This window comes from Serinus canaria, chromosome 2 (assembly GCF_022539315.1).
Source record: "Serinus canaria isolate serCan28SL12 chromosome 2, serCan2020, whole genome shotgun sequence".
NCBI classification, from domain to species: domain Eukaryota; kingdom Metazoa; phylum Chordata; class Aves; order Passeriformes; family Fringillidae; genus Serinus; species Serinus canaria.
In genome coordinates this window covers 132209335-132225010 of record NC_066315.1, presented here as the reverse complement: position 1 = coordinate 132225010, position 15676 = coordinate 132209335, and the positions used below count along the sequence as shown (strand labels likewise).

The following is a 15676-nucleotide window of genomic DNA, read 5'->3' as shown; positions in this document are numbered from 1 at the left end:
GCAACCTTCTAAATGCTTCTCTCTCGCCAGAATGCTTCTTGATGCTGGTGCTTGACAGTAGCACCTAAAATACAAGCTGATATTCTGCTATTTTTCAGGGCTGTTCCAATTTAGCAAAAAGGACGTAGTCAGGCCTCTAAGAGACATTCAGCACAACCCTCAATAATGCATGGCTTTAATCCAGCACTCTTTTCCCAAGACAAATTGTTGTCACACAAGCAACCTGGACCACCTGTATGCATGGGGAAGAGAGACTTTGGAAGGCCCAAAGAAAAAAAATCTTTGTGTTTTTCTGTGGTTTAAGTGAAAAATAACTTCTGACACTTGCTACTGGAGAGTTTTAAGTCTTAATTCATTCAGATAACAGAGACATTGATCAATGGCTGTCCTGAAACCATGCATGTATTATAGAGGAAGAGAGCAGAATTTCTTATTATTCAGACTAAAAAAGGAAGTTGGCTGTGGCTAAAAATCAGAAATACACTGCCTGTTGGGTACATTTTTTAGCTCTACATTCAATCTCTAAAGCTATGTAAGTCATCCCTACATTTTTAGGCATTTTGCATTTGCTCTTATATCATATGAAGGTCACATCAGCAATGTTGGCTGAATAGGTGAAGCACTTCAGCATTGGCTCAGTTTAATTGAATTGAAGTTAATTGGTGCTTCTGCAACATAATTAAGCCCATTTTTGTCTCTTCTGCAATCTTCCTCAGTCTGCAAGATCTGAAACATTGTTCACCTCTGCTTACATGCTTCACTCTTTAATGATACCTTGTTTGCCCCCACAGCACCTGGTTCCTCCCCGTTCTAGTTCTTGTGACCATTCTCACTTCTACCATTCTTGTGACCATTCTCACTTACCTGACCTCTCATGATTATCAAAGCATCGAACAATCTGCACTAGTGATGCAGTCTATGGATAGGTGGAAGTGCGGACTAAGACCAAGTAAGGAATTCTGGGTGGGAGACTAGGTAGGAGATTAGAAACTAGGGATGGCAAAGATCCAGGCTGAAGGGCTTGAGGCTTGAGAAAACTGTCTAGAAATAGATAAAACTGTCTAGAAACACCTAAGTCCCAGTTCTTGGCCATCCCAGAAGGCAATGGATGCAGAGCCTCTGCCGCGTCTTCTATCTTCAGTCCTTTCTTCAGTGTCTGGCAAACGTGAAGAAGACAAACCTGCTGCTGTCATTACGTCCTCTGTTAGCTCAACCCAAAGAGGTTTCTGGTGTAGACCTAAAAGGTCCAAACTATTTTATTGCTTTTAGATAGAATAACAGATCATCCATGATTTCCTCAAGTACCACATAATGCAAACCCCAAGCTGAAAAACAACTGTTAATGCAATCCAGAGCAACCTGTGGTGAACTGCACACTATCCACAATGGCATCTTTTCCAAAGTACTGCTGCTCAGCCTTTGGGTGTGAAGTTTTTACATTTTACAATTGACATTCTATAGGAAAAATGGTGCAAATCATAGGTGGAGCTAAAGCAGCTCAGCCATATCCAAAGATTCAGTTGGTCTCTTGCACATCATCCTGTCATTCTGCTACACTCCTTTCTTTCTTACTCACTGCCTTGAGTATTGGAAACCAAAAGTCGACCTGAAAAAACAGAAATATGACTGTATGACAGTATTACTGAGTTAAGATCACCCAGACACTAATATCCTGTATAGTCAGTACTGAAGGCTGTTAAAAAAATGAACTTAAACAAATTGTATGTCTGCAGCTTTCTATCTGAATATGCCATAGGTATATGCATGTGTGTTAGTTGTTTCCATTATTGTGTCTGTGTGTGTGTGCATGTATATATATAGCATAAAATTTTTTGCAAGCAAAAGTTCTGTTTCCTAATAGTATATGCAGTCACACTGTGTTTTAAAATAGATAAATATCAACTTCCATATAGCTAAGCAATATCAGAATATATTTCTCTACATTTAGGGCTGCGCTTACTGCCTAGCACTTGCTATCTAGGTTCAGGAATACTCTAAGTGCTTTTTCATACATTCATGACAACAAAGTTTCTTCTCTGGAGGACTCTGAATCTGAGAAGTATTTTCTTGCCAGCACATAGTCATTGGAGCATATCAGTGTCATGTCTGAGGCATGTGTACAGAAGCACAGAACAAAATGATTAGATGATCTAATCATACCATTAGGCAACATGTCTCCGGCCCCTGAGCATTGGGAAAAGTCTATTAGCACATATTGAAGTTAACAAGTGTTTAAGTATTTCCTGGATCTGGCCATCACCCAATGAGAAGGTTTATTTTTTTTCCCCAGAACTCATGGCTTACCGTTCTTGCAAACATGTTCTTCCCAGTTTTCTCTTGTAGCTTTTTTCTTTTTTTGAGTAATTTTGTGTGTAAATAATGTACCCGTTTCATCTCGGTATCAGGATAAAAGGCAGTTGACACGAGTATTTTTAGTTGGGTCAGGAGGCCAGAGAATAACCCAAAAATTATTAAGAAGAAGATGATGACTCCCAGCTGAATCCATGTTGTGGAGAGAGTGAGCTCTGGATGAGGGATGCAGTTTTTCTTAACCAAAAGGATCTTGAAAGAATCAGTCTTGGCAATATGCTCTTTAATAGAAATTACAAAGCTTTTCTCATTCTTCTGCACAAAAAAAATGGAAAAAAGGTGCTGGTTATAAGACAGATTCCTTCCTATCTTAATATTTCTTCCACTGGACATTCAGATTTACAAAGGACTCTAAATCATCTAGACCATCCAGTGTCTATATACAGTATGCTCAAAACAATATCTATATTGGCTATTTATAAAAGTTTTGGACTCTATTTTCACAATTTCTCTTGGTGGACAATGTCCAGCACTTTGGACCATTAAAAACTTACCTTCTCAGCAGCTCTGACATGGAAATATTTAGCTAATCTGGTTATAATGGTTTGGTATTTTTCCACTCCTATGACTCTGCTCTGATGCCCTGTTGGAGGGTCCTTCGTTGACAGTAAAACTGCAGAGCAGAGTGTCTGTCCCTTTGGCTTTGTCTCAGCATATGATCAGCAGAGTTTCCACACCATGGTGGTTCCACAGAAGCCAGAAATCAAACTCCAAATAAGCCTCTCCCCTTCCAGTAAGAGAGGGACAAAGACAGAGACTATGGGTTGAGATAGCAAGTTACTGAAAGCAGCAAGAAATGGAATGAGATGCACAGTAACAGCAGCAAAACTATTAACAAAGGTACATAAAAAGAGAAGGTGGTTTACCTACAAAAAGTATTCACCATCTCGACTTAGTTCCACGTGGCCCTGGGACAAAGCCAGCATGGTGGCTCTTCCTATGCCTGGCACCACATGGCTGTCCCCAGACAAAGACAAGGTGGCAGTCACTCACCACAGCACTCTCTCTGTGCCTGAGCCTGAGACAGCAGAAAACAATGACAGACAAAGCCCTGAAAGTGTGAAAGTATGATTGTCCTCTGCACACTGCGCCACTGCTTCAGACACTGGACTCAACTCTGAGCAGCTGTTTCCAGTACCGGCCCTGGCACTACTGACTGCTCCTCCCAGCTCCCCCCAGCTCCACTCAGCTCCTTTGAGCTCAGCTCAGACTTGGCTGGGCTCGGGCTCGCCTCTGCCACTCTGTTCCCTGCAGCTGCCACCCACACCAGCCCTGCTTTACAGCACCGTGTGCCTGAGTCAAGTCTTGAATGAACAGGAGGGCAATGGGCAGCAGAGGGGCAGGGCTGATCCTGACAACCTTCCCAATGGAGAGAGGGAGGCAAAAACGTTTCATGTTCAGGGGTGCTCACCCTTTCTTCCCCCTGAAACCACACCTGCAGTGATGTTGTGGGTGGTATAGAACAGCAATACAGCCATGCACACATGGCACTAAGCCCTGTCCCTCTCTGCACTGCCCAGGCAGTGCTCTGACCAAAGGCTGTCACACAAATGAGGCTGTCTGACCTCCTCTTGTAGCTGCTTCTGCTTAGCTGATGTCTTTCACTGCTTGTGGACTGAAATGCTCCATAAGAAGGGTAAATTAGACATGCTCCTGGACCATACTATCAGGCAACTTTCTGTTCTGTGAATGAGAACACTGTAGGGTCACTGAATAACCCAGCCTCTTTTTTAATCTTGTCAAAGGAATAATAAGCTCTTCCTTGTGGCTTTTCTAATTACCCTACAGAGGCCAAGCACTGCTGTTAGATGTTCATTGGAGAAATGAAGTTCCCAAAGCATGCTACCCATCTTGAGCCTGTTAGCCCTTCCTTGACATTATCCTGTTCCAAACTATCTCAGGCCATTTTATCCCTAAACTGAACTGATGTATAGGCAAAGAAAATCTTCATTAGGAGCTGAGTATGAAACAGGGGTACTAGTGCATGAAGAACTTACTGTTCATGCTAATTAATAAACATCTCAACTGTCTGAGTCTGCCCTGCTCACCCAGCTTCTGGGACTCCCTGAGATCAGCAGCCCTGAGACTTGATATAACAAATCTGTTGAGATTAAATTTTACATTGTAATGCAATTAGCTTTCCTTGGGGAATTAGAAACAATCTGATGATGGCATTAGTTTTCTGTTTTGAAGGAGTCAAGCAGCTTTCCACATGAGTGAACAATGCACATAAAGAGAGCAAATTCATAGCACAGGAGCCATGAATCAGCCAGACATGGTGCTCAGGACTTCTGTTCATGGGTAGTGGGACTAAGATCCTTTGCCCTGACTTGGGTCACAGCCAAGGCAGGTCATGATAAGAGGCTGCCTTCAAGGTACAAAGGATAGAAACACAGGTAAAACTACCAACAGTACACAGCAAATAGTGAGTACACAGCAAAGTACACAGAAACAGGTTGGTTAGGGTTGTGATCAGTTGGGTCCTTATTATCTTCAGGAATGGACATCCCACAACCAATCTCAGAAACTCGTTCTATTGTTTGAACACCTGAAGAGTAAAAAAAAATGTATTTTCTTCATTTTGCCCTAATTTTCTCTTCTCTCTGAACGGTGGACCACTGAAACATCACAGAATCATAGCACAATTAATGTTGGAAAAGACCTCCAAGATCATTGAGTCCAATCTTTGACCAAACAACACCATTAAAACTTGGTGTTATTAGCACCATGCTCTAACCAGCTGCCCTTGTTTTGAGCATGAGGTTGGTCTTGATGGCCTCCAGACTTTTCTCCCAACCTAGCTAATCTATGGTTCTCTATGGTGCTGCTGCTCCTGCTAGAGGAACCTGGAGATTTTGGCAACAAGACATTATTTAGTGTGTATGTGCCCATCCATACAAGCGATGAGCTCCTCACACTACTCAGTTACAGAAAGGTAGGCATCTCTCACATCAGTGTCACAGTGACTTTTGACTATAAAAAACAGTGCTTCACGAATGTCACTTTTGTGAGTTTCCAATTTTAAGCCTCTGGTTTTCTTCATATATATAAATGGAGAAATGAAAATCCTTCTTCTAAAATTTACCATTCTCTAGAAATATGACCATGCTCTGGAAAGAACTGTCTGGTTCCATCCAACCAATGTATCTGTGGAGGCAATGACCCTTTTTGAAATGAATGATATTACAGGAAAGAATTGATGGCTCACTGCTATATGTTTGCTCTTAAAGCTGCTGAAGATGAAGGGAAATTTTTCAACACTGAACTAAGAAATGTATGGTACTGGTAAGTACTTACATTCTGAAAGAGACTGAGTTGAATGTCTAGATCCGGTACTTCTTGGAGATATTTGTTCACAGAAATAATTAACAAATAAAACAAAGAGTCTACTGCAGCAAACAGAAGCCAGATGCAAAGATGTATAACTATAGGGAGAAAAGAACACAGGATTTTTTTCCTGTCCTTTCTTGTGAAGAAGAAGGATGGGATCATCACATAATCTTTTCTCTCTTTTCTGTTAAGTGGCAGAAGACAGGGTCTTTGCTGTTGCTTTTGGTGCTCATCAAATGCAATGAACTGTTTTGTGATATAAGTATTCTTAAATTTGGTACTATGAGAACCCACAAATTTTTTGATAAAGAGGCCAGTTCCAAAAAAAACTAGAAAAACCCCAAATATGGGCAATACTTTCTGACCTATATAGGGCAGTATAGTCAACATAAAAGATATCTGGTTAGCAATTCTCTGGATTTCTTTCTCTGTGTCATTTAGCTCTTGTTTTAATGCATCATCTAAAATTGAATAAGATGGTGTGAATTCATGCTTTAGGACCACTATATCTTTAGGTAGCTCAGAAGGAATCTTGGCTACCTCATAAATCCATCTTATTGACTCAATATAATATTTTATCAAGGCAAATTGCTCTTGCTTTAAATGACAGGTTATACTGTCTGCCAGAACCTTTAGATTGTGAAAAATATTTTGAACATTGCTGGCCACCACAACACCTGTGCCAGCAGTAATAAGAGCATCCCTGCCATTTTTCAGTCCACAAGAAAGGAGGAACAGAACACTAAAACAGCGCAGGTGCTTGAAACAAAAGAGCATGATAGAAAGCAAAATCCAGATGGATCCAGAAATCAGCAAGGGCCCCAAGGAATGGTGTGCCAAGGAGAAGTGCATGCTAAGGAAAAACAGAAAGCTGGAGAGGAAGGCAACTGCAGAGCAAACTGCAAAAAGCTGTATCTGGCACCTCCAGCCAGGCTTCCTTTCAGATATAAAAATTTCCCATGCATTCTGAGCTATTGAGATGAACTTTTGCATTTTCTTCTGATTGTTGCTGACACTGCAATGGCTCAAACTAAAAGGAAAGGAAAAGAAAAACACTGTTATTTACTGGGTCACACTACTACTAAAAGCAATAATATGCTTTTAACTGACTGTCTGATACTTCTTCACATTGCAAAATCTGCAGGTCTGACTGACCTGAGGATGAACCACCACACATGAGACCAAAATATTTGTCCCCAGTGTCACAGATAAAAATACTGAAGAGGTGACTCTAAAAGGATTTCTATCTTTTGTCCTTTTATGTTTTGCACACTTTGATTTCTCATTAGCTATGTAGAGACAATGGTTCACATGCACATGTGTATGTGTGTGTAGGTGTGAGTGCATGTATAAGAAAGACTCCAGCCTCCTGTAGCACCCACTGCTCCCCATAGATGCCAGCTTTGCCTTGTGAGCACCAAGAAGGGAAAGAGAGGAGCACAGAAACTTCCTATTGGTAGCCCCATGAAGGGGAGTATGGCTCTATCTGCAGGGAGCAGCTGGAGCAGGTGCCAGGGAGGAAGGAGCTGGCAGAGCAGCATGTGCACACTGCCCAGGGATGGGGAATGAAGCACAGCTTCCTCAGGTGGGGGTAGGTTAGTACAGAGCAAAGGAAGTGTGCCTCAGAGGCACTATTCCTTCTTTGGGTCTCTCCTGGCATAGCACACCAAGAAATTGGTCCCTATACAACAAGCTGTCCATGAGCCAGAGGGTACCTCATGGCCAAGAAGGCCAGTCCTGGGGGGCATTGAGAAGAACATTCACAGCAGGCTGAGGGAGGTGACCCTGCCCCTCTGCTCTGCCCTGGTGAGGCACATCTGGAGTGCTGTGTCCAGTTCTGGGCTCCTCAGTACAAGAGAGACTTGGTGCTCCTGAAACAGGCTCAGTGAGGGGCTATAGAGATGAAGAGGGAACTGGAGCATCTCTCTTAGGACAGGCTGAGGGAGCTGAGCCCATTCAGCCTTCAGAAGAGATCACTGAGAGGGGAATCTCATAAATGCATACAAGGAGCTGAAGGGAAAGTGTCAAGGCTCTTCTCAGTGATGCCAAGCAACAGGACAAGAGCCAGTGGGCAGAAACTGATGCACAGGAGGTTCCACCAGACCTTGAGGAAAAACTTCTTTACTCTTGTAAGGTCCCCAAAAACCTTGCTTGACACAGCTCTTAGAAGGGCTTACCATTGTACATGTAAGCTCTGAGTTAGATGCACAGGACAAATATGGACAAGATATTCTCAAGAGGTCAAAACAACTAAAAAACTTTACCGGCAACTTTAGAAAACCAGAGAACTTTGGCAAAATATTTACTGCAACATTCAATCAATATAAAAGACTTCTCAAAGTATTAACTTAGGAAACTCTAAGTCTGTTTGATGTTAAATTACACAAAAATTCTGAGAAGAAAGAATTAGAAACAGAAAGACAGAAAATACATGGAAGAGGAGCCACAAAACTCCCACTCCTGGATTCCAGTGGTGGGCAGCTGATAGAAATTCTAAGAGGCTGTAGAGTCAAGACATGCTTACCTCATGTTCCACTTTAAACACCCCTTGGCCCTTCCCCAGGGTGGACTTCCAGTCATCTGGCCACTCAGGAGCTGGGTAAGGGGCTCCAGGGGTGGGGTGTGCCTCCAGTGTGCCAGGGATTAGAGCCAGTGCCAGGCTGTGATGCAGGCTCTGGGGATGGGGTGTGGGGCAGGGCACTGCCTCACCAGGACAAGGCTCCACCTGCCCCTTCTCCCACACACATGCACCCCAAAACATCTGGAGACATCCATCATTCCAGCCTCTCATGGCTGTGAGGGTGACCAGGCACTGCAAAAGGCTCCAAGAGAGGTTGTGGAATCTCCATCACTGGAGATCCAAGAACCACCTGGATTCAATCCTGTGCCATGTGCTCTGGGATGATCCTGCCTGAGCAGGGGGTTTGGAGCAGATGACTCACTGTGCTCCCTTCCAACCTTACCATTCTGTGTTTAACCCTTTTTAAGACTAATAGCTTGTGCTTGTCACCATCTGTCCTGCTTACCAGTATGCCCATTATGTAAATTACAGAGTATTTCTGTGATTCAATTCTGTTGGATGGGAGATATTATAATATAATATTTATAATGCAATTTGTCCAAAGAAGCAAGGTCAATTCATATGCATATTAGCATTGTAGCCTTCTAGAATAAATGAGATACTAATTAAATAATATAAACAGTGGTAAATTTATTTTAAATAGGGAGCAGTTGTCTTTGTAAAACTCATCCTGAAGATATTACTTTGTCTTTTGCTTAGCTTGAAAACAGCAGGTAGCCAGGAAGTAAACTATAATTTTGTACACATACTGTATTTTATTAGCATTAGCCTTTATGAATCCTGCTAACATCCACTGCACCATTTCCCCCTCTTAGTTGTGTCATTATCTCCTTTGTGTGCAACAGGAGCTGAATATAACTGGAGCAAGCATCCATCACCAGCTGGCACCTTCTTGTACTGATGTGCTTCTTTTCCTTGGCCTTACTTGGGCTTGATCCTTTATAGTGCTGAGGACTATTCTGAAAAATGCTGAGTGTTTTTTGTGTTTAACCACTTCAGCACAGGCAAACAGTGGGCAGTAGGCCCTTGGGGTGTTTAATTCCTAGCACTATCACAGGGCCTGGGAAGGCTGAGAAAATTGCTCCCTTCCAGGGCCTAAGTGAACTCAGCTGTAAATGAAGTACAAGAGCAATTAACAGCTCCTTCACAGAAGCAAAATTAGTTAGTCAATGCCCTAGAAGTAAGTAGAAGTCACCATGTTTGGGAAGGTGCTGCAAGTGAAATGGGGAGGAGAGTTAGCACAGGAGCTGCCTGCCTCCAGCTCTGCTATGAGCAGAGCAGCCCTTCTGCTGATGTGGATGGTCTGCTTTGTCCTTTTTCTACTGAAAGACGTTTTTAGGAAACGTAATCAAAAGGGAGAGGTTTATGGTCCTGAAATCAAGCAGAACCAGACCTAACAGCCAGCAAACCTTGTCAGCAAATCCTGCACCTCTGTGATCAGATCGTTACACAGTATGTGCTGCCACAACTTCTTTGTAGAGCTAAGAAAAATTGCCTTGCACAGTGAATACATCTGGCATTCTGCTCTTGATTTAAGAAAACTTAACAAAATAAAAAGCAAAAAGGCTAGCATTTATCTAATACTATCCAAAACATTTGTGTAAGAAAATAACACATTTTCAGTTTTCTTTAGCAGCACCAACTTCACAGCTGTTCTCAGGCACAGTTTTTACATGGTTTTGAGCATTTGTATGTTTGGGTATGGTGAATTTGGGTTAATGCTTTTCAGCATTCAGTAAATGACTGCAATATGTGACTGGGATTTTGGCATGACTGCATCCTTAGATTTAATAACAGTACTTCTGGACAGGGAGTCTGGAGACTTTCAAAATACAGACAGAACTTGAAAAGAATCAAAAAGTCTCCTTTTCTGGGCAGATTCAATGCTATTACCTGAGGTTCCTGCAGCATTCAGAACATACATCATCAATTTGTCCTTGACCTGCATGAACCCACAGCTTTAAGGCAGGAAAGGCATTGTAAATACACAGTGAATTTTGGAGCCAGTGCCATGGATGCTCAGGTGTCTCTCCATGGTCATTGAAGGTCACAAAGGGAGCATCCTCATCCCCTCAAGAGCCCATCTCTAAGCTTAAACCTTTCCAGGGTAAGAGTCAGGCTCACACACAGTGTGCCTTTCTGTGGCTTGTCTGATATATATATATATATATTCAGCATTTAGTACAGGAGAACCACTCAAAGGATGAAAACTCTAAACCTAAAAAAAATATTTGGAGGCTGAACATTCTTATATCATCGGGCACTTTTACAGCTGTGAATGCTTGGGAAAGGAAAATAATACTCTGGCTTAGAGGTAGAAATAAATTGTTCGGCATCACCGAAGAGGCTAATTCAGAACTTAAAGAAATAGTAAACTTTGAGAGCTTTCTGGAATGATTCTTCTTAAAAACATAAATCACAAAAGTTTCCTGAAGCTGTTTGGTGCAGTTAGAAATTATAACAGGAGGCTGACAAGAACAAAACCTTCATTTCAGTTGCAGTCTGGAGCAAAGCACTTTTTCTCCTGTCCTGTAACATGAACTAAGGTGGGGGCTGCTGCCATTATTTATGTAGCATAAGGAAAGAATGATTCTTGGAAAGCTGTTTCTTGCTCTGAACTGCCAATTTCTTTCCACCATAGTTTCTAGTGATGAAAAACTCCCCCTCCCACAGAGGGGAGCTGGAAATTCTTGTGCTACAGTTCTGCTTCTGTAACTGATTTTTTAGTTGGGTCCAAGGGGAACCTCTCTATCCTTTAGTTTCCCTCTCTAGGAAATATTTACTCAGCTCTGGAAGCATGATATTCTTCTACCATATGGAATGCTGGCAGGAGCAATTATAAAAACAAATTCTCCAAAGGAGTTTCTCTGGCAAGGAGGTTGGGCCACAGTTCTTAAGACTTGTGATGTACTGAATTTTATGCAATATATTTAAAAAGCATTTTTCTAGTTTCATTTTAAAATAAACAAGAAAAATTTAAAAGCATTTTAAGGTCCTGTTTGTGTTATTTCAGATATGGCTAAAGATTTGAGGAAGCAGAAGATAAGTACATAACATCAAGAGTCCCTAGGAAATGTCCTTCCAGTTCAGCCATGAACCCTGTGCTAGAGCTATGAAAGTTTTTGATAGTATAAGTTTATGTTATGTATGATTTCTTCCCTGCCTTCTGTGGAGACTCCTCCATATTCATCCTCCAAGCAGTTGTGGCTGCCTCTGCTACCAGCTTGGTCCTGTCCTAGTCCCTTGCTCACCCTGCAGCTGATGATGGCCTCGCTACAGATAGAATGGAATAGAACAGGACAATGGAGTTGGAAGGAGCCAACAACAACCATCTAGTCCAACTGCTGTAGATTGAAACTCTAAATACTTTCAGAGAGTATTTGTGAAATCTTTTCTACATGGGCTATTGTTTGCTTAGAGGTGAACTGCAGGTCTGCATGTTTGTCACCCATGCAAACACCTTGCCAATTTTTAATATAAAGGATGAAGCAGATATCTCCTAAAAATATATAGGGAGTAAAAGAATGGGATTTACTAAATAATTAGGGTTTTTTGAACAGAGACACAGCTGATTTGGCAAAGCATGACAAAAGGAGTCAGATCTCTAAGTCTACATTCTATTTTGATCCAGACCTAAGTCAGCCAGAGCCTGGGGACTACAAGTGCCATTGATTTAGGACTGAACAGTACCACCCAGTTTTTGAACCTTCACACCAAGTCTGATATAACTTCCTCTGCACAGCACTGTTGTATGGGCTGATCTCAGGAGCACTATGGAAGTTTGGTAGGCCCTTTGCCTGGAATAGTGTGCAGGATCCTTATACATAAAAACAAATTTACATTAAGAGAAACATTAGATCCCATTGATGCCCAGCTACACAGTGATCTTTGCCTCATAAATAAATCATGTTGGGATTTTATACAGGAATTAAAGAATAGAAAGCACACAATAAGATTTTTAAAACAAATATTTCCTTTTTTGGCAGTTTCAGGAGTCTTTTCAAGCCTGAATCAGTTACATTGAAATGTAAGAAAATTACTTCCCTTTTTTGGATGCCAGTGCTGAACTATGGCAGAGTAAAAGCAAAAATAGAGGAGGGAGTCCCACATTATTTCCTTTGGTCAATGCAGGGCATTCAACAGAGAAATAACAGCCCAAGCAAAAAATCCAGCAACATTACTGCAGCTATCCCCAGGGCTTCATTGACACCCTCACAATTTCTCAAGCTCACATTATTCGCTTTTAACTGCATGAGGAAAGAAAAGAAATGGTACTAAACACATTAAACAGAAGGGATGACTAAAATATCTAATCACGTATGTGCACATAGGAACTTGAAATACTAAACAACACAGCAATGTAAAGATAACAGTTTATACACAAGGAAAAACAAACAAACAAGCAAAAGTAACAACTGAGTGAGATCTCTTTCTCTTCATGTATTGAAAACAGCTTGGGATAATTCTGAGCACTGCAAGATATTACAAGTTCTGTAGGACACCACTAATTGATTAAATGTCATCTATAGAGATGTCTATAGCACTGGAGGTTGGACTCGATTATCTTTAAAAAGGGTTCTTCTAACCCAATTCTTCTGTGATTCTGTGGTGTCCCCATCTGAGCTGTCTGTATGTCAGTGAAGAGAAGAGGTCAGTCACCCAGAACCATTACTTCAGACCTGTTTAGAAGTCCACCCTCACAGAAGATGGATTGCATTCTATGAGAACTTTAGCTCAACTGTGAAAAGTGTCTGAGTTACTCAGACAGAGCTATCCAAAGCCTGGGAAGATGAACCTCTCCCTGTTTTCCCTAATTGCCAGCACAGGCTTTATTTCACTAAGCTGGGCACTCAGAGAAGGACACAGAAAAGGTGTTGTGGGCACCCACAGAAAATGGACAGCTATGGAAGGGACATAGAATGAGAAATCAAATTTTCTCATAACCCTATGGGCTGTGTTAGGAAGCTGTGATGCAACAAACCCACAGACATATTCTTCCCTTAGAACACAGGAAGGAATGTAGGCCCAGTTTGGGAAACCCAAATGGCAATTTGCCTATTGCCAAAAACAACTCTACAAAGCCCAGAAAATTCTAGTATGAGGGAAAGAAAGGAACAAATGAGATTATACAGTCCCTCTCCTACACAGAATGGCTCTACACATACTTTTGGGAGAGTTTAGGAGTAAATAGTTTCACAAACTTTAGGAATAGACTCTCCAATCATTAAGGTGACAACAGTTAACTTAAAGCAAGTCCTTTTACCTTAGAACAGCTAGCTCAGTTCATGATAACTGTCCAAAGTTCCTTATTAACCCTAAAGTGTTACTTACAGGCACTCCTGTAAAGCACTTGAAGGTTCTTCCCAGTGCTGTATGTCTCTTGACTTTGGTGGGGAACTGAGACAGACAGTAGTAAAAAATCTCACATGAGTAATTTTTTTCCTATACCCTCCCTCAATGAGTCAGACACGCTAAAATTTTGAAATTGTTCTGGTTTTGACAAAGATCCATGAGGAAGTAACTTATGCACAAGACCAGAATAGTATATAATTTGCAAGTGCCACTTTCTACCTTTTTTTTTCTGGCAGGGTAATAGATATCAGCAAATGAGTTCAGGGCCCAAATTTCAATGATTTAAAATTATGTTGAGTAATGCCTTAGGTCTAGAACATTTTAACTATTTTGGTACTTCCTTTGAAACTTGCTAAAATTCAGTGCCCAAATAAATTTAAAGCTCTAATAACTTTCACCCCCAAAAAATGTTCCAACTGAGATCTGTGCAAATACTTTTGTAGACAGTCTGTCAGATTTTGGTCCTTAGAATAAGACACACCTTAAATATACAATAAGGACACAAGTTATATACAATGAAGATAATTTACATACAGGAGGGTACAACTGCTATGCAGAGGAATTTTAAATCTGCTGTGGGTTTCTGCAGACACAGTTTGCATGTACATTTGTGTATACAGTGGAGAAAGATAACTCTGGACACCCATACACTCCACTTGAAATGTGTCACACAGATCCTACCAATTATTGGATTGATCTATTGAACCAGTCAGTCCTTTTATTCAGTTGTCTTCAGGACCATCTGATAAAGAGGACAATAGATTTAAAGTAAATCAAAGGCTGATACACAGCTTCACAAGGACAACAGCAATGAAAAGAGTAAGAGGATTGTTACATACCCATGAAACCTTTTCAATAACATCCTTCATACACTGCCTTTTCCAGCCATTTTCAAAACTAACTTGCAATTATGGTTTTGCGGTTTGTATTTAACCTTTCAGATTCATTTTTCTCAAAAATGTTGTAGGTGGTTTGTTCCATTGCAGAGGTGTAACCTGCTACATGTGAGGAATTCTGAGTTGGAGATTGACTCTCATTTAGACTCTGATTTCAAAGATCCAGAGCTGTACACTAGTCTTGGTTCTGTCCTTGGACTCTTTGCAGAATCCAATCAGCAGCGACTGTAGTGCTGGCCTGCACATTATCTATTTGCCCTTGGTTGAAATTTCCCTGCATATAATTTTCCAGACAGCTGGTTTTCCAGCAGATACTGAGAGTATTGAAGCAGCAGGTTGAGCCCAGGTTTCCTCTCCACAGAGCAGCCATACCCCTGCTCTTCCAAAAGCAGCCACTGAACAAGTTCAGGAAGCTGGCAGACAGAATGGTGAACATAGCACAATGTTCATAGCATCTAAATTATGCATAATATAGGGCTATAATTAGATACAGTGGACCATCTGTGACTGGAGAAAGTCTCTGATTATTATAGGTTGAATGGATGAAATGATCTTTTAGCAGAACATATTGTTCCTATTATGAAATAAGGGAATATTCTGTTATGGGATGCAGGTAGGTGCATATTAAATCAGACCAAGCCTCCATTGAACCCAGCATTTCAACCTTGATAGCAGCATATAGCAGATGTTCACAGAATCCCACATGGGGAATATGGACCATTTGGACATGGTCTAGGTGACCCTTCATGGAGGGGGAGGGAGGGGTGGAGATGACCTCCAGAGGTCCCTTCCAACCTCAATTGTTCTTTGATTCCATGACCATTGACATTCCTCTTTTTATTTTTCCATCCTCTGAGGCCAATCCAAATGGCAGTACAACCATCTGAGTACCAGGCACCCCTCTTAGCTGCAAAGCTTCTGAGGGTGCACCTTTCCAGGTCAGTAATGAAGATGTAATCTGAAGATGCAACTCTGTATTGGCCCCAGTATCAACCCACGGCACACACCACTGGTGAACTTTGTGTGGCTGACCCCTGGGCCCAGTAGCTCATCCAGTTTCCAATCCAACTCACTGTCCATCATCTACCCAATACTTTCTCAGCTTGTCTATGAGAATGTTATGGGAGACACTGTGGAAAGCCTTTTG

General features: G+C 41.5%; 1 protein-coding gene across 1 annotated transcript; it reads right to left on the bottom strand.

Moving 5' to 3' along the window:
* Positions 1 to 1238: 1238 nt before the first annotated feature.
* Positions 1239 to 13695, bottom strand: DCSTAMP (dendrocyte expressed seven transmembrane protein). Its single transcript, XM_009090553.4, has 4 exons — positions 13613 to 13695; positions 5668 to 6730; positions 2305 to 2625; positions 1239 to 1606 (listed from the first exon to the last, which is right to left on the bottom strand). Exons 2-4 carry the CDS (start codon positions 6691 to 6693, stop codon positions 1544 to 1546), a joined length of 1410 nt encoding a protein of 469 aa, XP_009088801.3. The 5' UTR covers positions 6694 to 6730; positions 13613 to 13695; the 3' UTR covers positions 1239 to 1543.
* Positions 13696 to 15676: the final 1981 nt, after the last annotated feature.

What these genes read in the sequence shown, in the direction of transcription:
- DCSTAMP (XM_009090553.4), bottom strand. Translation starts at nt 6,693, where the DNA reads ATGCAAAAGTTCATCTCAATAGCTCAGAATGCATGGGAAATTTTTATA. An exon ending in AACTCAGTCTCTTTCAGAAT is followed by an intron (nt 2,626 to 5,667) that starts GTAAGTACTTAC and finishes TTTTTTGTGCAG; the next exon opens with AAGAATGAGAAAAGCTTTGT. An exon ending in AGAACATGTTTGCAAGAACG is followed by an intron (nt 1,607 to 2,304) that starts GTAAGCCATGAG and finishes CTGTTTTTTCAG; the next exon opens with GTCGACTTTTGGTTTCCAAT.